General features: G+C 39.2%; 1 protein-coding gene across 1 annotated transcript; it reads left to right on the top strand.

Annotated features, from left to right (window-relative positions):
- Nucleotides 1–3,336: 3,336 nt before the first annotated feature.
- hsp90b1 (heat shock protein 90, beta (grp94), member 1) lies at nt 3,337–23,742 on the top strand. Its single transcript, XM_055009227.1, has 28 exons — nt 3,337–3,495; nt 4,584–4,686; nt 5,029–5,170; nt 5,283–5,399; nt 5,507–5,838; nt 6,118–6,229; nt 6,330–6,458; nt 6,767–6,883; nt 6,984–7,121; nt 7,239–7,316; nt 7,428–7,493; nt 7,887–8,156; nt 8,271–8,516; nt 8,664–8,800; nt 8,895–8,973; nt 9,148–9,307; nt 9,573–9,637; nt 16,086–16,392; nt 17,453–17,488; nt 18,591–18,643; nt 18,800–18,883; nt 19,102–19,208; nt 19,876–20,029; nt 21,554–21,655; nt 21,745–21,819; nt 21,930–21,998; nt 22,129–22,264; nt 22,368–23,742. The coding sequence occupies exons 1-28, from the start codon at nt 3,447–3,449 to the stop codon at nt 22,499–22,501; spliced, it is 3,597 nt and encodes a 1,198-aa protein (XP_054865202.1). The 5' UTR covers nt 3,337–3,446; the 3' UTR covers nt 22,502–23,742.
- The last annotated feature ends 320 nt before the right edge of the window (nt 23,743–24,062 follow it).

Genomic DNA, 24,062 nt, shown 5'->3' with positions numbered 1-24,062 from the left:
TCCAAGTGCAACACCGCCAACTCCATGTCAGATACAGAGGAAAGCAGACAGTGTTTAAGACCTCTTATAAAATTACAGAGATAAAGGTACAAAAAAATACTGGAAGAAACATCTTTCAAGGGTGCCAAACCAGAGGAAGCAAAGCTACTAAGTCAACATACAATTTGCATTTAATTGCTAACACCTGTTTGGACCAGGTTAAATTCTGGAAGCCATACAGAAAGTACAAAGCCAGTTCTTATCTTCACCCAAGTCTCCAAATTGCTCTGGACCAAACGTTGTTTGTTCAGCTGTTATTAAATGTCTTGCTGCTTCTGCCCACATATTTGTGAATAGGCCTAAAGAGTCCCTGTTCTCCATTCAGCCTTTCTCTATTGATCTTGTTCTCAAAGCGCTACAGGTCATCTATATCAGGAGGACAGTTGGTGAGTATAATTTAGATCCTTTGTTCTTAAGATTATCTAAGGGACTCATCACATATATGTTCAACCTTTCTATTAAATTGCGTAGAGGTCCCTGTATTTGGAAATTGGCTCAAAGAATAGTAAAGAATAGTCAGCCGTATCAAATACTTGAAGTAAATCAATAAATACAGAGACACAATGTTTCCTCCTGCCCAATTAGATAATTGCATACTAGTGTGATAGCTGAGGTGGTGATGTGAATAGCCCTAAAACCAGTTTGACACACACCTAAGATAGAGCTTCAGCTGATTATTCACTGATGAGTCCAACATTTTTAAGAAATGTGACCATTTTGAGATATTTTCTATCTCCTAAATTGAGCATTGCTGTTTTTGAAAGTGATTCTTGGAGCTGGTTTCAGAATTAATGCTATCAGTGTGTAAGGATGGAAGGAGCCCAGTCTGGATTTCTCCCATTCGTGCTGCAGGAATCTATTCTGGGCTCTGTCCTGTTCACTGTGTATATCCATAAAATTATGTTGTCTGTACGGTTACTGTACACAATTTTGTACTGTGCTGCTGACTCAGTTAGAAACTCTAGAAAAGGTACAACTCTCCCTTCATACACTGCAGCATTCTGTCATTAATCTTTAATTAATTCTTAATGAAAATAAAACAAAATTGCATGGTTTTATTGACTTGTGTAACCTGCATGCTGGTAACAAGGTTAACAGTACAAGTCTCTTGGTATTTTGGCTTAAAGATAAATTCACATTTAAATACAACATTAGGAATATTTTTGGCAAACTATGATAAAAGATTGTCTTTTTACAAAGGAAAAAAAGCTGCTTTCCTTCCAACTGTAGGAAAAAAATTTGTTTAATAACCTTGCCTGCCAGTTCTTTACTATAGGGATGTAATTTACAGACACGCTGCTGTCGCCACATTTAGGCTCCGGCTCCTAGATTCTGTTTTCACTCAGCCCTGAGGTGTATTATGGCTACAATGCTCACCACTGTATCCTCTATGATAGAGCCAATTGGTCTTCTCTGACTGAGAGACGTGATAAGCAGCAGTATCTGTATATCTATAAAGCGTTGGTCGGAAAATTACCACCATACATCACCTTGATGTTGCTTTGGAGCCTTTGTCCACTCTTCGTCGTTCCAATAATTTGATGGTTCTTCATGTACCTCGCATCAGGACTGATCTAGGAAAGACTGTTTTCAATATCAGTGCAGCAGACTCATGGATTTATTTTTTTTTGCAATTCAATCAAAAACTGATTACTCTTGCACCTCCCGGACGCTTTTGGAAAGTGCTTAACAATCATCCAATACCTAGCTTTCACCTTTTAAAAATTGATTTTACATGTTGATTTGTATGGACTTTAATGTAACTATTTTAAGAAATTTCATTTATTGATTTTGTGTAACGTAATCTCAGCATCATTGTAAGTGAGGGTCACCTTCAATGATTTTTCAGGGTAAATGATTGTAAATTTAGCATCTGTTTATCATCTGTGAGATTTTTTATTTTCAAGAAAAATTGACATTTAGTCAAGATTCTGAATTATTGCCTCTAAAGTGTGACTTAGTATGTCAAAATTGTGACAATATATATCAATTTCAATTTATTTATACTTAGTCATCTGCAGTATAATTTAGTTCATTCACATTTCTTGAGCCCTCGTATTTGAAGGATTGATAGCAGCTGACACTGTGTTCAGTCAAACTTAATATGCTTTTATATGTTCATGGTCAGTTTGATTTGAAGTATTTTCTAGTAACAGTCACTTGAGCATTATGAATATTACCCCCTACACTGGCACACATACTTGTAGTATAACACACGCCCAACAATAACTGATATTTGACCCCTGTAGTTTGATCCTGCACTCATATAACTAGGTACACACCCATCACACAGGCAAGCAAACAGCACAACAACATGAACATATATAGGGCAAGGTTACACGCTATTAATTCTACTTCTGCTACTATTTTGTGATTAGAACTTTCCTGTACTTTGTGTTGTGTTGTCCTCTCTGTAGGTATGTCTGGCTGTGGTTTCTGGCTTCCCAATATTTCCTGTTCTCTGAACAAAGTGTGTGCCTTTCTGTCTTCTTATCTTATACTCTATCCCATTTACCCACTATCCAACTGATCAAGGAAGATAGCCGCCCTCCCAGAGCCTGGTTCTTCCTGTTAAAGGGGTGTTTTTTACTCCCACTGTTGCCTTTGTAATGTCTTCACCTTTTGATTTGAAGTGCCCTGACATGACATATGTTGTAAAATGGTACCTCTAACAGAATTGAATTAACCCGATTCCAGGATGTTTTCTTAAACTAATCAGACAATCTGTTTAGTAAAAATAACCATTTTCCATCACGTGTATGTTTGACTGCAGGTAACTGAATAGAGACATCTTGTGGAAAAAGGTAAGTGGTGCACATAAGACATACATATGCAGTGTTTGCTTCCACAGTCTAATAGACACTTTAAAAGACAAAGCGGTGCAGATACTCAAATGAACACACCATATACACGTATGCAGATAGACAAATCATTTTTATTAGCATAGACTGAAGCAGACGCAGATATATTGCCAGTAAAGCAAACCTTCGTCATCTTCAATGTCATCAAGCTTCACTGCGTAACTTGGCTATTCTTACTGCACGTGAAAATCAAACTTTAACCAGCGTGTGGGCAGACTTTCTCCTCCACACTGGAAGGTAAATTTTAGGAAGTGATGTGCTGATTATTCATTCTTGGCCAATGGTGTCTAGCCACGATTTTCGGGTATTGACTTATGTTGAAGTAGCTGATTGGACAACATGTACCGAAGACTCTTCTGTGATTGGTCCAAGGTTGTGCGTGGTGCGCTGCCATTGGTTGGTCGTCACGGGTTTAAGAGAGTGGGCTCTTTTGGTGGGAGAGGCAGCCTGTCAGTCTCTCTGGTAAAAGCAGTGCTGCATGCACAGCTCCCCGGCTTTTGTCTCTGGAGCTGAAGACTCACGTCGTCATACAAGCAGTAATCCAAAATGAAACGAGTTTGGGTGATAGGTCTCCTCTTTGCACTTTTAGCCTTTGGTAAGTAGCGGAAAGATTTGCTGTGTCGTCTTACATTTTTCTTTTCTTTTTTTTTTAATCATTCAACGTTTTAGCTAACATTAGCCACTAAGCTAACGTGAACTTGCTTTTGTGCGTCTTCTCTGCTCATGCCTGACGAGAGTCTTCATTGATTTCCAAGCCGAATTTTGCTCCGTTCTTAATCATAGACAGCATATTTATTTGCCTTTATCGTGTTTCTTTGAGCATCGCTGGCGTCCGTTATTCCTAATTCCCTTTCGAGAAGTTTCGAGCAGACCCATCACGTACGTTGAAGCATATCACGTTAGCTGCCATCTCCATTATAAAGTGTTGCTGTTGTAGAGATGCATGTCCAAATTTAGACAAAACGGCAGCCAGCCTAACGTTACATCTGACTTATTTGGTCATTTTCATCATGTGTTTGCAGAGAATAATTCTTATTGAATCATCTTACATGATAGACCTTTTTAGTGCCAAGAACTAATTGTCTATCAAACCCTGGAAGCAGTCTGTGGGAGCAGTTTAATCTCTCTGCATTACTGTTACCTGCTCCGTCTGCTAGATCATAACCAACCCAGCTGCTTTACAGGACCAGTTCAGTTCATATGGTGCAGTTTCCACATGTTAAAATGTGATTGCAGCCCCTGCATTGTGACTGAAGTGTTATTAATGCCTCAAAATGGTTTGATTTCATTCATGAGTTGCATTAAAGTTCATAGGTAGGTTCACTACAAAAGAACAAAAACACATGTAGCCTAACATTGCAAACAGTGCTATGGTCTTGCCTGTAGACCTCCTAAATGTCGGTCTGGGTCGCTCTATAAACTGCAAATTCTTTTTTGATCATAATAAAATGTTAAAGTTTTACAAAGACATGCTTTTGCAGATACCACACATAAAGTTCTGTATATTCACATGTTTTGACTGGATGATCCAGATCAAAGCAGTTGTAATTGTGTTTAAATTGGGCAATAAACCTTTAGCATGAAGCAAGCAATCCGTTTATGGCAGGCACTGGACACACCAGCAGCAAATATTAAATGAGATATATATTTTTTTTTTTAATCCAACAACTTTTGTCCTGACAGCTGCTGTAAAGGCAGACGATGAAATTGACGTCGACGGGACCGTAGAGGATGATTTGGGTAAAAGCAGGGATGGCTCCAGAACAGATGATGAGGTGGTACAGAGGTAGGTGTCACTTCTAATATCCTTTTGTTTGATATTATGCCTGCTGACTGCACTATAACTGTTTCTGTATCAGGCTTACTCAACGTTAAGTTAACAACACAAGGTCAGCATGACCAAGCTTGAGCACACAAATGGTCAGAGCAACCCTGGAATTGTAAATGGGGGACAGAGCTCTGCTGAGTTTACTGCACATCCCTCATTAGGAGTAGTGTGTCTCCCTACCTTCAATTTAGATTCAGATCCCCAGACAGGAGAACAGATTTTTGTATTGTTTGTTGACAGCTATAATTTGCTGCTGTTCACTCCCTGATCTCACCTCTATGTGCACCTGTCTTCTCTCAGAGAGGAGGAGGCTATCCAGCTGGATGGTTTGAATGCTGCTCAGATTAAGGAACTCAGGGAAAAGTCTGAAAAACATGCCTTTCAGGCTGAAGTCAACCGTATGATGAAGCTGATTATCAACTCTTTGTACAAGAACAAGGAGGTGAGTGGGGATAAATACATTTATGTACAGTCACCAGTACTGTAAGATCATTTCTTTAGATTTACTTGAATGGCATTGCCTACAAACCTCATCATCCCCTTTTTATATTTAGATCTTCCTTAGGGAGTTGATTTCCAATGCCTCAGATGCTCTGGATAAGATCCGCTTGTTGTCTCTGACTAATGAAGATGCAATGGCCTCCAATGAAGAGTTGACCATCAAAATAAAAGTATGTGCAAGAAATGTTAACATTTATTGGGTATATAGTAGCATTTATTGGTAATGTCAATAGATATTTATGTGTTAGTAATTTATCTGTATTGTTCCCATCCCAAGTCTGATAAGGAGAAGAACATGCTCCACATCACTGACACTGGTATTGGAATGACCAAAGAGGAGCTGGTAAAGAACTTGGGAACAATAGCCAAGTCTGGCACCAGCGAGTTCCTCAACAAGATGACAGAGATGCAGTCTGAGGGGCAGTCTACTTCAGAGCTGATTGGGCAGTTTGGTGTTGGTTTCTACTCTGCTTTCCTTGTTGCCGACAAGGTCATCGTGACATCCAAGCACAATAATGACACCCAGCACATCTGGGAGTCTGACTCAAATCAGTTCTCTGTCATTGATGACCCTCGTGGAGACACACTTGGCAGAGGAACCACCATCACGTGAGTTATTTGCATGTTAAATCACCCACACCAATTTGTTTCTTTTTTAATGTCACCAACTGCTGTTAGATGTATTGCAATCCACTGTTTCTTAGAGTAATATTGCAATTATTGAACAACTGTCTATATATCACTGTTTATTAGAAGGCAGAAGTTGTTTAATTATAGGTTCTACTATAGAGCTAGGAATGTGATTTTCCTGTTAGTACAGTACTGTCAAATGTTAGAATAATATTGACTTTGACTTTTAAACTACCCCTAATCTTCGTCCAACTTTAGACTAGTCCTAAAGGAGGAGGCTTCTGACTATCTGGAGCTGGAGACCATCAAGAATCTTGTCAAGAAATACTCTCAGTTCATCAACTTCCCCATTTACGTTTGGGCCAGCAAGGTGATTACTCACGACATTTCCTTCCAAACTTTGTTTTTGTATTATGCAACTGAGAAATATGGAAATGACCAATTGCATAATTTCTTTCTTAACATTCAAGACTGAGACAGTTGAAGAGCCCATCGAGGAAGATGCTGAGGCAGCAGAGGAAGCCGAGAAAGAGACTGCCGAGGACGAGGCTGAGGTAGAGGAAGAAGAGGAAGACAAAGACAAGCCAAAGACAAAGAAGGTAGGAGGTCACTGTAGAAATTGTTAATATGGACTATATGTGCATTTATGTTTGTGTTTTAAAGTCATTAAGACTTCTGCACATATTGTATCCAGTGTTTTCTAAAATGTACAAGCTAAAACCTGAAAAGGTCAAACTTAGATTCAGACATGAGTTGGTAAACATGATGTCTGGGAGTATTATTACAATAAGATAATATCAGAGAAGCAATAACAACCAGCCTTTAGTGAATAAACTAGTTTGTTTCAAAAGAGTTTTTAAAAAATTTTTTTGGTGATTTGTGAAAGTCTTCATTCTGTGTGTTGTAGGTTGAGAAAACTGTGTGGGACTGGGAACTGATGAATGATATCAAGCCCATCTGGCAGAGACCAGCGAAGGAGGTTGAGGAGGATGAGTACACGGCTTTCTACAAGACCTTCTCAAAGGTAGGCACGTGACCAGCAGTGTAGAATGTGTGCGTTTTCTTTAGGCTCAACAAAATGTTTCATTTTATTAATTCCAACTATGTTTTTTTTTTTCCAACAGGACACTGACAACCCTCTGGCTCATATCCACTTCACAGCTGAGGGTGAAGTTACCTTCAAGTCCATCCTGTTTGTGCCCACTTCAGCTCCCCGTGGCCTGTTCGATGAGTATGGCTCCAAGAAGAACGATTACATCAAGGTGTGTTTTCTTAGCAGAATTTAGTATCCATCCTAAGGGATTTTATGTGCTTTGAAAGAAAAGCCATTCAAGGATTCTCTTAAACACAGTTTGAAAATAAATGCGTTTCTTGCGCAGCTGTTTGTCAGGAGAGTTTTCATCACAGACGACTTCAACGACATGATGCCCAAGTACCTGAATTTCATCAAGGGAGTGGTGAGTTATTTTATTATTCATAATTAAGAGACCTCCATGTGTTTATATAAATTGCTTGGTCTCTGCTTTAATGTCATCTGCGCTGTGATTAAATGAAATTTATTTTGCCAGGTTGACTCTGATGACCTTCCTCTAAATGTGTCCAGAGAGACTCTGCAGCAGCACAAACTGCTCAAGGTGAGTTCAACATTCAGCATGAATAAAATGTTAATTCACTGCCAAGATTTTATTTTTTTATATCTTTTGATGCCACATTTCTAGCTGTTATAGTTTAATTTTGTATTCAATATTTAGTGAATGACAAATTGGATCGTCACTGGGTCTGTGAAGGATTTTTTTAATTAAATTTTTAATTTGGTACAAAAAGATAAGAAAAAACATTATATATCTGGCTTTTTATAATGCAGAAGTGAGTGTTTTCAGAAAGAAGAGATGGAAAATGGTAACATAGAAGTGATAAAATCAAGTGAGAGTTATAAAATCAGTAGACAGATTTAGTAATAAGGAATATGACATAAATGCAAAGGAAATAAGATGGAAGAAGTCATTGCTTCTCCTGTTCCTGTTCAGGTTATCCGAAAGAAGCTGGTTCGTAAGACTTTGGACATGATCAAGAAGATTGCAGAGGAACAGTACAACGATAAGTTCTGGAAGGAGTTTGGAACCAACATCAAGCTGGGTGTCATTGAGGATCACTCCAACAGGACCCGTCTTGCCAAACTGCTGCGCTTCCAGACCTCCAACAGTGACACAGAGCTCGCCAGCCTGGAGCAGTATGTTGAGCGCATGAAGGAGAAGCAAGACAAGATCTACTTCATGGCTGGTACCAGCAGGAAGGAGGTGAGTGAACGTGTTTGTGTTGTTTGGCCAGTTGAAATATGCGATTGTGTTAAAACCTTGTCACGTATAAGTTGTGCTGAAATTCCCATCATCTCTCTTATCGTCCCTCTACAGGCTGAGTCTTCTCCCTTCGTAGAGAGGCTGCTCAAGAAGGGCTATGAGGTGATCTACCTGACAGAGCCTGTGGATGAATACTGCATTCAGGCACTGCCCGAGTTTGACGGAAAACGCTTCCAGAACGTTGCGAAGGAGGGTGTCAAATTTGACGAGAGTGACAAGGCCAAGGAGAAGAGGGAAACCCTGGAGAAGGAGTATGAGCCTCTCACCACTTGGCTGAAGGACAAGGCTCTGAAAGACAAGGTAGAGGGCCAGTTATCCTGTAATATTCATGGCAAGGGGGTAAAAAATCACCAGAAGCAATCAATTTTGGATGCAGCTGCCAAGTTATGTCTGTTCTGTCAGTCACATTAATTATTATGATGCTTTTTTTTTTTTTTTTCCCAACAGATTGAGAAGGCTGTTCTGTCTCAGAGGCTAACCAACTCACCTTGTGCTTTGGTTGCCAGCCAGTACGGCTGGTCAGGAAACATGGAGAGGATCATGAAAGCACAGGCTTACCAGACAGGCAAAGACATTTCCACAAAGTGAGTAATAATAATGCTGTGCTTTCTAGTAATGATTCTGAACATTATGTGTGTGTGTTACAATGCTCATGTCAATTTGCCTCTCTTTCTTTAGTTATTATGCCAGCCAGAAGAAAACACTAGAAATCAACCCCAAACATCCTCTCATCAAGCAGATGCTCAGCAGAGTCAATGTAAGTTTAACCACCATCACCTCACTCATATAAACAACTTTTTAACGATGCCATATCATGTAATTTATTAAATTGCTAATTTAAAAATATAAATAAAAAATTGGTGCTAGACTACATTGAACTTAAAATGGTCAGAGCACAGAGCTTAGCGGTTGACTTTCTTCCTGTCATCAGACTGATGCTGAGGACCAGACTGCATCAGACCTGGCTGTGGTTCTGTTTGAGACGGCTACGCTGCGCTCAGGCTATCAGCTGGCTGACACAAAGGCTTACGGAGACAGGATAGAGCGCATGCTCCGACTCAGCATGAATGTACCCCTGGACGAACAGGCAAGTCCACGTCAGCTCTCACATACTGTACTACTTTGGAGAAATTTGCATAGCAAATACTGTCAGTTTCCATGTCCATGTTTCATTGTAGCGGTGAACCCATCTAACATGTTGCTTTTACTTTGGAAGTAGTTCCACTTCCCTTTTCTGTTTATTCTTAAACACTTTAACCATGAGCTCAGTGATGCTTGAAGACTGTGTGGAGACATTTATTAAATATCACATGACTGCTTCACAGATTGACGAAGAACCAGAGGAGGAGCCCGAAGAGCCAGCAGAGGACGACTCTGAAGATAAAGACGAAATTGTAGATGAGGATGATGATGAAGAAACGGTAAGAAGGCTTTGCGACTGTTGCATGATGAGGATGCAGAATGGAGAATTCATATCTGGAGTACTTACTCCTTTGACTGTTCTTTCATTTCTTTTATTTTTCTTGTCTTGCAGGCAACAACAGACAAGGATGAATTGTGAAGCACTGAATAGAGGAGTGTGCAACATTGGAGCTAGAACCTGGACTAAAGTCTTGTTCCAGTACCACCGTGGTTGACGTTATCCTGGGTCGGGGTTTTTTTAAGGCGAAAGTTGTTGGTTTTTGTTTGTTTTTTTTTTTATTACATTCCTCATGACTGTAAATTTGTTAATATTTAACTGACCAGTTTATGGAAAGATGCGAACCTGTCTATTGATCAAATAAATGTTTCCTGGAAAAACGACATCTGTCAGTGTCTGGTGAAAAACATTGATCTTTGACTTAGATGAGTAAATTAAGAACAAGCAACATTAGGTGAGTCTTAAATAACAGATTTTAATTGAGCGTGAATAAATTAGATTTGATACATTTGGATGAAAACTTCTGTGTAAAACTGATTCTTTGTCAGCTACGGAGTACTGTCAATTAGTACTTTTGTAAACTTTTCTTAATGCAACGCAGAATCTTTCATGAGATCAAGACTTCATGATCGGACTCAAAACCACTGAAGAATCAATATGCCAAAGAGAACAAGCAAAATACTGCAGAGTGGTTTGTGTTGCTTGTTAGGATGTGCTCTGAACCTTCCTATTAGTTTTAGGCACATTTTCTTTCTTAATGAGTCTCTTCCCTGAAAATAGGTTTTGAGAACATGTTTTATGTGAATCACTCAAGTTTAAAACAGCCTTGAATCAGTACACCTCCATTGAGTTTTACAATTCCTCAAACTACAGAAAGCCATGTATTTAGCTAGAAATATCACTTGATTCTCATTCACTTAAAACAGAGAACTCTTAGCCACTGAATGCCATTATTTCATCTGCTGTACTTGAACCCAACAAAATCACATCTTGCCTTGATGTCTCCTGCTCTATAGTGTACAGTATATATAGTTAATTTTCACCTGTAGTTTAAACTACTAATGGCTGTTCTGACCTGCTCGACTGTAGGTGTCTCTCTGTATCTGCTGCTGACCAGAACTAAAGGACAGAAAAGCAGAGCTGCAAGTTTGTAAACCATTTTTTACTTGTATGGAAATACACATTTTTCACTGGTGATTTTATGTGAGTTCAGGCTTAAATGATTTGGGATTCATGCAGAGGTGCTTTTAAAAAAATACATAATTTAGGGAATTGCTCATCATTCTATTGTGTCCCACTGTGTCTATTTACTTGTCTATTTCACAGATTTAATTGGGAAAAATGCACATAAAAATCCTTCACGTCAGTAAAGAGGACTGAAGACTGTGCACCTGTGGTTCCTTTACAGCATCCCTATAGAGAGCAATCTTGCTGGTAAGGCTTTGTATAGTGAATGTTTTCTAAGTGCATACTGTACAATATGTCTTCACTGAAACTGTTGCAGTTTAGCAATACATTTACTTTCATTTGTAGGAAGTGAACAAAATCAATACTGTTTTCAGTGGGGAGGCAGTTTATCCAGGTAAGACTCACTCAGCTATTGCCAGAATTGTTGGATGCCGTGGTTTCACTTTTCTCGCTGTTGTATGTCAGTCAGAGAGGATGTATGACTACAGCTCTTCAGTTTGGAGCCAGGTGTTAGTGGGATAATCTATTTGCACAGTCTGGGAGCAGACCTGTATTTCTCATGCCAAAGAACACAAACTGCTCCCAGTAGTACTTTGGCTATACCCAGTAGTTTATCAGGAGAGTTGGCACTGAGCACAAACCGGGGGAGAAGGAAAGGATGGGGCCTTAGTGGATCCAAAAATATGTCTTTATAGTAGAAACCCAAAGCTCATTCATGTATTTATCATCAACAGAGAGTGATAATCTTTACTGATCTTGACAGTCATCCAGGTAATCCTAAGAGGTGCAGTAGAAAACAACTGGACTTCTCTTTTTGGTTTTCAGTTAATTTCACCTCTGATCCAAAGGGGGGAGCCAGCTCCTCAAGACAACACTCAGCAGCATCTAAAAGGTAAGGGACACTTTTTGAGGACAGCAATGAATGAATTATAGACAAAGAAGACAGATGGTTTTAGAGAAGAGTGAATGAAGCCATCTTTATTTAACTGCCCCAACCATCTCTAAACAGAACAGGGCATTGACACCACTTACCAGGTACTTGCAATGCAGTCTTGAGAGCTCTCCCTAGAAATTTTCACCACCTAAAACATCCATCCATCCATTATCTATACACTGCTTAATCCTGAGGCAGGGGACACCCTGGACAGGTCGCCAGTCTCGCGCAGGGCTACATATCGAGACAAACAATCACATCCACATTCATACCTACCTACACCAATGTTTTTGGACTGTGGGAGGAAGCCGGAGTACCTGGAGAAAACCCAAGCATTCACAGGGAGAACATGCAAACTCCATGCAGAAAGATCCAGAGAAGACCGGGACGCTAACTGGGGATCTTCTAGCTGCAAGGCGAAAGCACTAACCACCAAGCCACTGTGTAGCCCCCACCTTAAACTTCTTGTTTTAATCCCTGACCTGGAAGTTTCACATCTATTCATACCTCAAGGCAAGTGAGGCCATAAATGGGGCATTAGCAATGTCAGTTGAGGGTGACAATATATAAATGTGATTCCCCTTCATTCACTTAAAACTGAGAAAAATCTCTTGGATGAGAAATGAAACGTCTTTAAGAACCAAAAAGAGAAGTCCAGTTACTTTCTACTGAAGCACTAGGTTACTATATTCACCTGATTATTTTCCAGTCAACATAGCTTCAAAGAAAGGCAAAAGTTTAATCTCTACTCATGTGCTGGAAACTGTAAAGTTAACATCTTTTATCAGCAGTGCCTCTGTGTGGTTTGTTAACAGCTCTGAAATCTGATAAGAGCAAATAGTTTGGACTTATCTCAGTGTCTCTCTGCTTGAAAGTTGAAAGGCAGAGCTCAGCAGAGAACAGTGTTATCATGATTTACATAATGTCTTTCCTACAATAAAACACATAGAAGCACAGAATTACTTACCTATAAAGATTATTTCACACATTTGCAAGTATGTATGACATGTGACCTACAGACAATGCATTTTTTTATACTATGAAAAAAAATGTTTACCCTCTTTACCATCTCCTAAAGAGTGATGGTGTTTTACTCTTCTCTGCTGCAATGATCTAATGAATTGTTATACATCATGGGCTAATCTCATGTTATGTTGTCGAAAAGCTCACAGGAAATATGTTTCTTCGGCATACTCTAATAAGGTTGAATCACACAGATCAGGTACAGCGTTCTAATATTTATTGTAAGATCCGAATGATTTATCACAGTTGAAACATGTAAAGAGAAAACACCTCCAACTGTTGCAATACATTGTAATACAATGTCAGGTCCAGTAGGTGGCACTGCTGCCCACATTTAGAGCACTAGTAGAACAGTTCATGTTTAAAGTAGTGCACCCTCAGTGTATCAGCAGTACAATATGTACACATTTAAATCTTTGCAGGCATATAAAAAATAATCTGTTCATCCTTTTGAATGCTATCACAATGGTTTTATTTAGGTTTGTATCTTAAAACTTCCAAAGTTTACATCTGTATCTTTAAAGGAAACAGTGACAGAAACTCCTTTGAATCCTAATGTGCATCTGCTGTACTATAACCCAACAAAGAATATTTCATTTAGATATGAACACTGCATGATATCCACTCACTTGGCACACATTATTTAAGGCTATGTAATGGAGATAAAAATAAATTACAAGTCTGTTGCTCTCTCTCAACAGATGTCAGCCTCGTCCTCGTGCTTGTAGTGGCAGCTACAGTGTACCATGTTGCACACTTCAGTTACCTCATCGCTTCTATCCAAACATCCTCTTTTAAATACCCTCTGCAATGAAAATCAAGTTCTTGACATTGTTAGCATGTCCATATGGTGTTTCTCTACTGGAAAACATATCATGAGCAAAATAAGCAGTCAGCGCCATCGCTGAGCATTTCCACCTTGAAACTGGAGTGTGCTGATGACAGTCTCAAAAAACAGATTTTACGGTTTCATACATAACAAACCTAAGGAGCGACTCCTGTCAGCTTGCAGGGTTTTATTGTTCAGAATCTGTTTCTGGTCCAACATTACAACCTATCACTGTGCAGCTGAGAGTAGTTTTATTTTTTTTGAGCAGGCCAACAATGTAGAGTTACATCTAAGCCAGAATGGGATTATTTTCATTGTAGAAAAACCCTTCAAATGCATAACTTTGATACACAGATCAGTTTTTAGGGGTTAAATCAAGGTGAACAGCAGAAGCCAGTACCTGCTTGCATATGAACCACATGTGTACGTTGTTCACCTTTACATTTTACAGTGTTCAGTCTTGAAATTCTTTGCATTTTGAAGTGTAATCACACTACAGTTGCAGGCTCCGTTGGTCTGTTGAGAAGCATTAGGCAGAAACAATCTTGAGGATCTATGCTTCAGAGAGCAGGGCTGATGCACAGAGCATGTTTTCTGCAGCTGACTCTTAGTGTAGATATCATGATGAGGTTGTACTGTACACATTCAAATAAAACCTCTGCGACACAGTCTCATAGTACTGCTGAATGGTGAGCTTGAAAGTTGGCAGTTAACCAGCAGCAGTGCAGCGCTACAGGTCATCTCATTGGCGTGCTCCCCTATGTTCACCAGAGTGAGAAAATGTTGTGCCTTCTTAATAAAGGGTGACAGATGTGGCCCAGATGAGGGGGAGGGGTCTCATAGTGGAGCCACAGAGGACTGATAACCATGGCAGATAATAGCTGTGCTCCTTCATTGGGTTTTATTTCCTCAAGTGATTCCCTCCTGCTAACCTGCCCTCTGCTGTCTGCTTTCAAATTCCAATACAACATGATAATCTGTGCAACATGGCACACACACAGGAGGGCTGTTTTACAGTCTGGAGGGTTTTTCATGCAGTAGCAGTTGTAGCACCATGTGTCCTGATCAAAACACTGTAAGCTCAGATCATCCAACCAAAGACTCGTGTCTGTCCTTCTAACCAGGACTAAATGATGGTGACATAATGTCCTCTGCTATTACTTCTGAAGCCACATACCATTTGTTCTTTGTGCCAGTTTATCTCTGTGTCTTGCCACAAACACATGGTCTTAATTTCATCATTCCTTCCCCCCTTATTTTGCACTGTTTCTCTTTGTGCTGTAGAGCGCTTTAGGTAAACTGCATTGTGTTTAGAGTGTATTGTGAGAACTGTAGTGTTTAGGGTCTAAATTTTAACTGATATTCACAGATCATTATTTTCAAAAAACATATCATCTGATTCTTTGTCACTGCTTTTCCATGTGAGGTGCTCATTATAGATATGAAGTCTGTTGAGACATCTTTTTCATTACATACTGAATGTGTCATTCTATAATGAAACTTTCTCTTGACATACAGAATCTGCCTGAGAGTCACAATGTTCTGAAAGGTCCCATGACATTAAAATATGCAGCAGATTTATTATTTTTTCCCCCTCTGGAATGAAAAATGGGCTGGTGCTGTTAAAGGGACAGTCCCTTTAAAATAAACCAATTAATAATTGGAAATGAGTTGGTAATAGGCTGCAACATGATTTGATCCAAAGAGTAATATACAGTATATATATATATATGTATATATATATATATATATATATATATATATATATATATATATATATATATATATATATATATATATGTATGTATGTATATGTATATATGTATATGTATATATGTATATATATATACATATATATATACATATACATATATACAGACTCTGTGGTTATAAGATTATAGTTATCATATATATGATTCATAATTATCATAATTAATCTGTTAGGACCTTTTTGTCTGACAATATATTATTGCATGCTGTTTTTTTAAATATAATTTTTCTTATATCCTCATTTCTATTGTTTTATGATATTGTGAAATATTGTATAGTCATCCCGTGCAAATAGACACGAGAAGCTTACTACTAGACAGAAAGCATGCTCTTAGGATATTTGATCTCGTCTCTCTCAGTGAAAATCGATCTCTGACTGATAGAGCCTACCGGAGGGCTTCTCTTTCCCATAATTTGTATTTTGCGACTGACTGCAGTTTCTGCGCTGCTGCTGCTCATACGCAATCCCTGGATAGGTGGTTGCCATGGATTCCTGGGTCACATGCGTGGGTTTCCTATAGCCAGAAGCAGCAGAAGATGCTTGGACCAAAAATCCAGAGCCATTTTCATTCAAGAAAAAGAGAGGATCCGCTGTGGATGACTTGCTGACTGGGTGGACTGACTACACCCGTCTGCTCATTTCAGGCTTTTTTTCCCCAGAAAAAAATCTCCTCTGTGTCCTTTTTGATCATTTCAAATTCGCAGCAAACCGGTTTTGTCCACATCCATAGACTGATAACAGGAATGAGTATAGAAATTCCTGAAGGACTGACGGAGCTGTTACAGAGCTTTACCGTGGAAGTATTGAGGAATCAGCCTAGGGATTTGCTCGAGTTTGCGTTACAGTACTTCACCCAGCTGAAGGACAGCGAGACCAAAGAGGCCTCCTTAGGCAATGACCAAAATTCGGCCCCACGACCAGGAAAAGCGGTCAATTTCATTGACGAAGCCATGCAGATCGATTCGGAAAACGGAGAGGAGGAGGAGGACGACGATGACGAGGAATTCATAGGTGGGCTATGAGATTTATAGTATGTCAGGCAGATAGTGAGCGTGAATGTGGGTGATTCTAATGTATTTGTGATTATAAGCATGCATGGCTGCTGTGTGTCGGAGGATGAGGACCACAGTGGTCGCAGTGATGCTCCGCCGCTCGCCTCCCTGCATCCAGCAGCTCTGTCATTCTCCTTATATGGTCAGGGAGGCTGACTGATGCTCCATGTCTTGATCTTCATCTCAACACACGTTTCTGTGACAAAGACTGCCTCAAAAGACAGCAGCTGCACAATCTAGCGACTGTGTTCTGTTTGCTTCTTTTCGCAAAAAAAAAAAAAAAAAAGAGAGAAAAAAATCCCAGTACCTTTGGCTCATTGGAATATTTTCAGTTTCAGATGTAGGCCTGTTGGGCCTATACCCTTATTAGCTCATGTAGCAGAAATATGACAAAGCAGACAAAGGTAGAGAGTTAAGGCTCTGCTGTATGGTGCAAGCAATGCACAATGTGACTTTGAGAGCCCTACATTATTTAGTGTTTCCTAAAGTATTTAACACAATGGCCGGTGAAGGATTGCAATGAGATGCAGCAGCAGCAGCATCCCAGAGCTGTGACACAGCATCCCAATGAGAAGTGGGGTCTGCAAGACTGGCTGCAATGGTTATATAAGGACAAATAAACCCCTTTCAGTTACTAAACTAACTATTTGTTGGGTCATACCCCATCACACCTCCACTATCTTAATGATGTTTCATTGAGCTCCCCCAGTCAACAGTCTCTGGCAGCTGTTAATGGATGACACCTCCTTTCTAATGCATATTTTATACCGACCTATTGTGTAGGAGCTTGGGACTTGTAGCTGTGTTTTACATTTGAATTTTATTTTCATTTAAATTTGATTCAAATCCACTTCAAAGCAGCTGTCCTTATTCAGGTTCTACACTGATTAATATGGTTCCTTAATGAGCACAGAGGACTACACATGTAGCCTACTGCTGTAGATTTAGAAACACAGTGACCCTTTCCAGTAATAACTGAGCTTCTGTCAGTTTCATTCGTGTTTCATTTTGCTTTGCAGCCCCGGTGATAAACAGATTCATCAGAAGAGCATCAGGTGAGTTACCGTTTGCTCCCTATTAAAGTTGGCTGTTAAAAACATCTTATGTCCAGAGGAAATCTCTGGACAGCGTCAATGCTGAAAACACAAAAAACTTATTTGACAGATGAACACTGAGGCTGCGTCACATTTGCTCCAGCACGAGCAATACTAAAGTATTTTTCCATCTGTCTTTCATTACTGTCTTCTTCATATTATAACAGTGCTGATTTATAAGAGCTGTGAAAGCATTTGTCACGAGTCTGGTTAATAAAATCAGTGAGTGATGCAGGTTGGGAGATAGATCAGGACAAATAGTGCTGCTAATAATCATCTCTTACTTATTGTAATAATAAGGTTTTAGCTTCACAAGAAAACATTTGCTGTATTAGGATTGATGGATGCATGTTTGTCTGTCTGTATGGAAAGTGTGAGAATTATCCACTATAACTTAAGTATATTTCTTACTTTTTGTCAACAACTAAATAAGCATCTCTTACACTGGACACTGTAGCATAAGGGTTAATTTTTTTTTCAGTTTATGGCTAAGTTATTCCATGTAAGTTTGTTACTATTACCATGTCTTGATGTTAAACTATAGAAAGGAAATAGGGTGCGAGAACCCCATTATTAAGATGAGAAAAGTGGTATTTTTAAAGATTTATCTCATGAATTGGTGCTAAATCATTCTTTGTTTGACTGAGATGAAATTCTGTGCTGTGGGCCACCTGAATATGAACATTTATTTTTCAGACTTTGTGTACGATGTCTGTTTTTTTAATTAAAAAAAAGAAAATCTGTATTTATAAATGTGTATATTGTGTGACACACGTGGACAGCTGCACCATCTCTGAAAAAACACACATTTCACACAGTAATACGTCTTTTTATGAACAGCATCTTATACTTTAGCAACAGGCTGCAGCATATGCACAATCAGACACGTTCGACATTCACACTGTCACTAGTTGTTTAAATGCATTCATAAAACGAGACAAGCAAGATATTCTAATATCTACAGAATCAAACCAAAGACAAAAACAATAGATAGACACAATGAATGCTATTCATCAAAATGACAAGTTTAAATGCTATTCATTTGTTGATCTCCGTCTTGCAGTGTGTGCTGAAGCGTTCAATCCTGATGAAGATGATGAGGATAAAGAGCCAAGGGTAAACGGTGTCGCCTGTCACAGTTATCTAGTTTACAGATTCAGTTGAATTTGACAAACGTTAAAGATTGTAGCTCTGAATCTGAAGAAAATGTTCAACAGTATGACACCTTCTGAGAGATTATGCCACTTCACAGGACTGTGTTTTATCTTGCAGGTCACCTACCCAAAAACTGATGAGCAGAGACAGAGACTACAGGAAGCATGTAGGGACATTCTTCTGTTCAAGAATTTGGATCCAGTGAGTGGATTATTCCATAAGCACTCTGTACTCCCCTGGTTTGTGCCCTGCCATCTCTTCAATTACACAAAGGAGAACATGGCCTACAGCCAGCAGCTTTTTTCCTGCATGCTGTGTGCTTTTCAGTAGCTGAAACAGAACATGGTGGATTCTGTAAGATTGTTTCTGATGTCTGACTGCCATTTTTTTTTTTTTTTTTGTTTTTTTTGCTATCACAGGAAGAGATGTCTCAGGTGCTGGACGCCATGTTTGAGAAGTTCTGCACAGAAGGGGAGCACATCATTGATCAAGATGATGATGGGGACAACTTTTATGTTATTGAAAGGTGATAATTCATGTTGCTTTCACATTATTACTCACTCTAAAAAAAAAGAAATCAGATCATAGATTGTTACAAATTACACTCTGTAAAATAGTCTGACTGACAGATGTAGATCACAGATATAAGCCTTCTTTCTCCACCCCCTTTTTGCTATTTTTGTGTTACTCTCTCATTTGCCATGGGGAAACAATAACCACAAACATCAGACTACAACCTAGATGCTGAAAATTTCGAATTTTGATGAAGGTTTGGATGGTTGTTAAGCTCCACTGCTTGTCTTTTGTATTTTTCTGTATTAAATTAGCCAGTTTAATGACAGTGCTGGCTTCTCTGCATGTAAATGTTCTGCCAGAACAGTTTCTCTGTGACTATTTTGCAGTAGCACTGTTGCTGCATCCATTGCTCAGCCGTGCTCAGAATGATTGCTTTCAAGAAATACAAATGAGCCAGAGTGTTTTTTCCCCATAACAGAATGATACAGAGGTGCAGCCAGACCATTCTGTGGTGCAGAGTTCTGTGTTGCAGAATGGTCTGGCTATGTGAGACCATTTGTAATGTAAACCCTCAAGGTTTTGCTGCAGACTAAAGATCCTTGAAAACACCTGTATGTGGTTGTTATACTTTGACATTTTTTCTGATTGATTGCTTTTTCTATTCAATTTCCATTCAGCGGGACGTTCAACATTTTCGTGAAGGTTGATGGCGCGGACAAGCTGGTAGGCTGCTATGACAACAGAGGCAGCTTTGGAGAACTGGCGTTGATGTACAACACCCCCAGGGCAGCCACAATAACCGCCACCTCGCCTGGAGCCCTTTGGTGCCTAGTGAGTAAACCATCACATCCTCCTGTAAGAGCACAGTTGGGTCCTCAGTCAGGTTTTATAACATGCTGTGCTGCCAGTTGTCGTGATTTAAATAAACACGCAGGTTGTCTGTGGCAGAGTGAGATCACAATATCCAAGTGAGACACACTGGATGCAGCAAAAACCGAGAGGATACTAATCATACCCCTGGATATGATTGAACATATTCCTCAATGCTTATACTAAACTACTGAGTGTGCAAACATATATATTTGTGAATGTTAATAACATATGAGGTTTTGTGGCTCAGCACAAACAAACAAACTTGTCTGTTTTAGCAAAATGTGACAAGTGCTGCCACCATCACAGAACAGACACGTTGAAGCTAAAACATTTCATGGCTATGACCTTTATAAAATAAAATTTCAGTTAATAGGTATTTTGTTTCAACAACACAAAACTGCTTTATAAATTGTGTCCAGAACGACTGTTGTGAATATTCCTTTGCTACTTGATTTGGTTCTGTGAAGCAGTTTGTTAGTTAATGACTCAGTGAGAGTCGTGTCCTTAAAACGTGGGTACCAGCTTTGTTATGTTATCTCTGTGCAGACGGGTTAGGTTGCTGCTGTATCCCCTGTTGACCTGAACACTTGTAATGTGTGTTTAGGTCTGTGGACAAGCAGGAAGCCCTGTTCAACCAACAATCAGCTGAGGTAGAGGAGAGACTGTGCTGCCAAAGGGCCTCTGAGCAAACAGGAGACTGTAGTGGGGCTTTAAGCATGTAATTAAACATGTAAACAGTTAAACTTATGACAGCCCGGTCGGATATTAAACGTGTAACAGTCTCAGTCTGACCACTTTGTTGTGAGATTAGGGCCTTGTTTGTTTGTTTGGGAGAAGAGAAAAGATTTGCCAGCTAGAGGGCGCTGTAGGCAGCTGCATATGTCCCCAACAGTGCCACTGCATGCTGTCATCTCACATTATGTATGTTCACCATTCGTGTTTTCTTCCAAAATTATATATCACTGAGCAATTTCTAGAGGTTTGTCTTTGAAAGCAGCAGAATGACACTTGGCTGCCGTTGCTCTGCTTAGTAAAATCTGGCTAACAGTGACTCCTGCTGCAAAATGTTTCACCTGAATTATTGTCTGGTGAATAGGTGCCAGAACAGTCTGGAACTGTATGTAAAACCTAAAAATCCTGATTATGCCAGATTTTCATCTGTGATGTTTGTTTTTATTTCTCTGTTACGAAGGCTCATGATGTGTCATCAGAAAAACGGTTTCACTCAGTGGCGACACCGAATAGTCCAGAGCGGAGATTCCACCAAGCGCCAGTTTGATCAGACTGTCTTTGGTTCGGTTGGGCAGCAGAGAGAGCAGGAACAAATTATTGGAATATACAGGAGAAAAGAGAGGGCTTTTGATATAAAACATACCCAAAAATGTTTCCTTGGCATTTACGCCTATACATGTCGCAACTGAGGGGGAAGAATTGTGTCTTTAAACATGACTTTCTGTTCTTAAGTATAAATCTGTGTTTCAGGATCGTCTGACATTCAGGAGGATCATAGTGAAGAATAATGCCAAGAAGAGAAAGATGTATGAGGCATTCATCGAAACACTACCGCTGCTCACATCGTTAGAGGTTAAGATTTGCTCCGCTGTCCAGCATTAACAAAGTGCATGATACATTTACAGTAAAAAGTTGCCAACCAAATATCCTTTCATCCACAGCTGTCAGAGAGAATGAAGGTAGTAGACGTGCTATCCACCAGGGTGTACAGTGATTCACAGCAGATTATTGCTCAGGTGATGAATCTCTCTTTTATGATCGGTTCTTTGATTGCTTTTTTTAAAAAACTGTCTGCACAACATCTACTTTTCCTCATTTACAACTACCTTATCGCTTTGTTTTACAGGGTGATTTAGCAGATTGCTTCTACATTGTTGAGTCTGGCCAAGTTAGAATCACCATGAAAAGAAGCCGGGTATGCTTACTAAATTAGTCTTAAATTTTTAGTTTTAGTTTTAGTTTTCTCAGGGTGTAAACAGCCCTTATGATACCAGAATACACTGGTGTTTTCTCGCATCCTTTAATGTGTGTTTCTTTCCTGCCAGACAAAAAAAGACCAGGAGGAAGAGGAGGTGGATATCGCCACATGCTCAAGGGGCCAGTATTTTGGGGAGTTGGCTCTTGTCACAAACAAACCCAGAGCTGCATCTGCCTACGCTGTGGGGAGCGTCAAATGCTTGGGTACATTTTGTGCAATTTTACGTTCAATCAACCCTTTCCTAGTACACCAATTATTATTCTCCTTAAATAATGTCCGCCTCTGTTCTTCGTTTTCTTATGTCAGTCATGGACGTTAAAGCCTTCGAGAGGTTGCTAGGCCCGTGCATGGACATCATGAAGAGAAACATTGCTAACTACGAGGAGCAGCTGGTGACCCTGTTTGGAAGTAGCCCTGAGATTGAGCAACAAAGTGCATGAGGTGATTCCAATGGACCATGAAAGGGTGGATGGGGAAAAAAAAGGCTTGTATGGATGTTTTCCCCATAATCACTAAAACAGCTTTTCTTACAAGAAATGTGAATATCCACTACACTACAACATTTGAGTGTCAGATATTTAAAACAGACTAGGTCAGATTCCCACATGAGGCGAGATTCATTTTAGTAGAGTTTGCCACAGAACGCTGAGACTGAAATAAGCCAAAGCGGAGTTGCTTAAAGCTTGTTTAAATGACATTTCTCACGACTCTCACCTTAAAAATGTAAGTGTGCATTTTGCTTGTCAGTGTCAGGTGCATTATTTGTTTGTAAATTGAACACTTTTGTTAACTTTTCACCTTTTCTCCACAGTGTTATAGCTACACCTACAGTATGATATTGTTTGTAAATTTCTAAACATCATTCGTTCAAATCAGATGCCAAAGCTAATTTCTTGCTGGATAATTGTGAGCAATTATGTCACATTTTCTTGTGCACTGGTACGAGAGCCCCGACCTGAGAAGGGATAAAGAGTTTTTAAATGAATAACATCTTTCTCATTTTGATTACAACAGAATGTAGACTTGGCAGTACCTTAACATTTTTACAAAACTACATTTCTGTTTAGTGTAAGATTGAATCCCTTGAATACATGCTCATAAACTATATCATTGTTGGTAAGTGTTTGTGGCTGTTAGCCTAATACTATGCTTTTACAACAAAGCAGACTTCAGAGAGATAGCTGATAGTTTTGTAAGAATATACAACACATTGCTGTACAATTTTAAAACTATTTACTGTTATGATATAGGCCCACTTTTAACTGAATAAGTTGCCCCACTAGATTGTAGTCATTATATGCGATGTCTGAAGACAATTGATTTTTCTGTGTTTTAATGTAAAATTTAGGTCATACTGTTTTTGTGTAGGTGAAACATACATTATTGAGACATCCATTATTGCTGTCTACCTCTGCCAACAACATATAATGTTTCCATTCAACAGAAATATAAAGTGGGTCCTTTCTTCTTCTTCTTCTTCTTCTTCTCTCTCTGTTTTTAAATTAACAATTGAAGTCTTCTGTATTTGTCTGCAGCTTAAATTTAAATTAAAAACACGGTTTAAACATGCTGGTTTTATTTCCCCCTCCTCATTGTACTGGTAATTTTTGAAGGCAAAACCACAATACTGGCTAAAAGTACTGTATGTTTCACTTTTCATGTCAATAAAGAACGTTTTATATCTGTGCGTCATGTAATTATTTCTTACAATGAAGCAAAGGCACACTTTCAAAGCTTTTCATTCAATATTTGGTCACTCATTCACCATTCATTCATTCATTCATTCATTACCCCTAGAGTCATTCATTAGATTTTCATTCAGTAGATGTTGTATTTAGAGAGTTAAAACAAGGACTTACTTACAATAGAGAGGAAATAATCCAAAAAAAAAAATGCAGTGTACAAGTAGTTCTTATGTAGTTGCAACATTGCAGAGAAAAAAATAATCATGTATTGTTACTGTTATTGCCAATCAGCTGTTACTGGGTAGTAACAGGCATA

This window comes from Amphiprion ocellaris, chromosome 3, assembly GCF_022539595.1.
Source record: "Amphiprion ocellaris isolate individual 3 ecotype Okinawa chromosome 3, ASM2253959v1, whole genome shotgun sequence".
Taxonomy (NCBI): Eukaryota; Metazoa; Chordata; class Actinopteri; family Pomacentridae; genus Amphiprion; species Amphiprion ocellaris.
Note: the sequence above shows the minus strand (reverse complement) of the source record. Positions and strands in the feature narration are given on the sequence as shown.

Bases quoted from the DNA above. Each gene is read 5' to 3' on its own strand.
- hsp90b1 (XM_055009227.1), top strand. From the start codon at position 3,447: ATGAAACGAGTTTGGGTGATAGGTCTCCTCTTTGCACTTTTAGCCTTT. The intron at 5,171-5,282 runs GTGAGTGGGGAT...TTTTATATTTAG, and splicing joins CTTTGTACAAGAACAAGGAG to ATCTTCCTTAGGGAGTTGAT. The intron at 17,489-18,590 runs GTGAGTTACCGT...TCCGTCTTGCAG, and splicing joins ATTCATCAGAAGAGCATCAG to TGTGTGCTGAAGCGTTCAAT.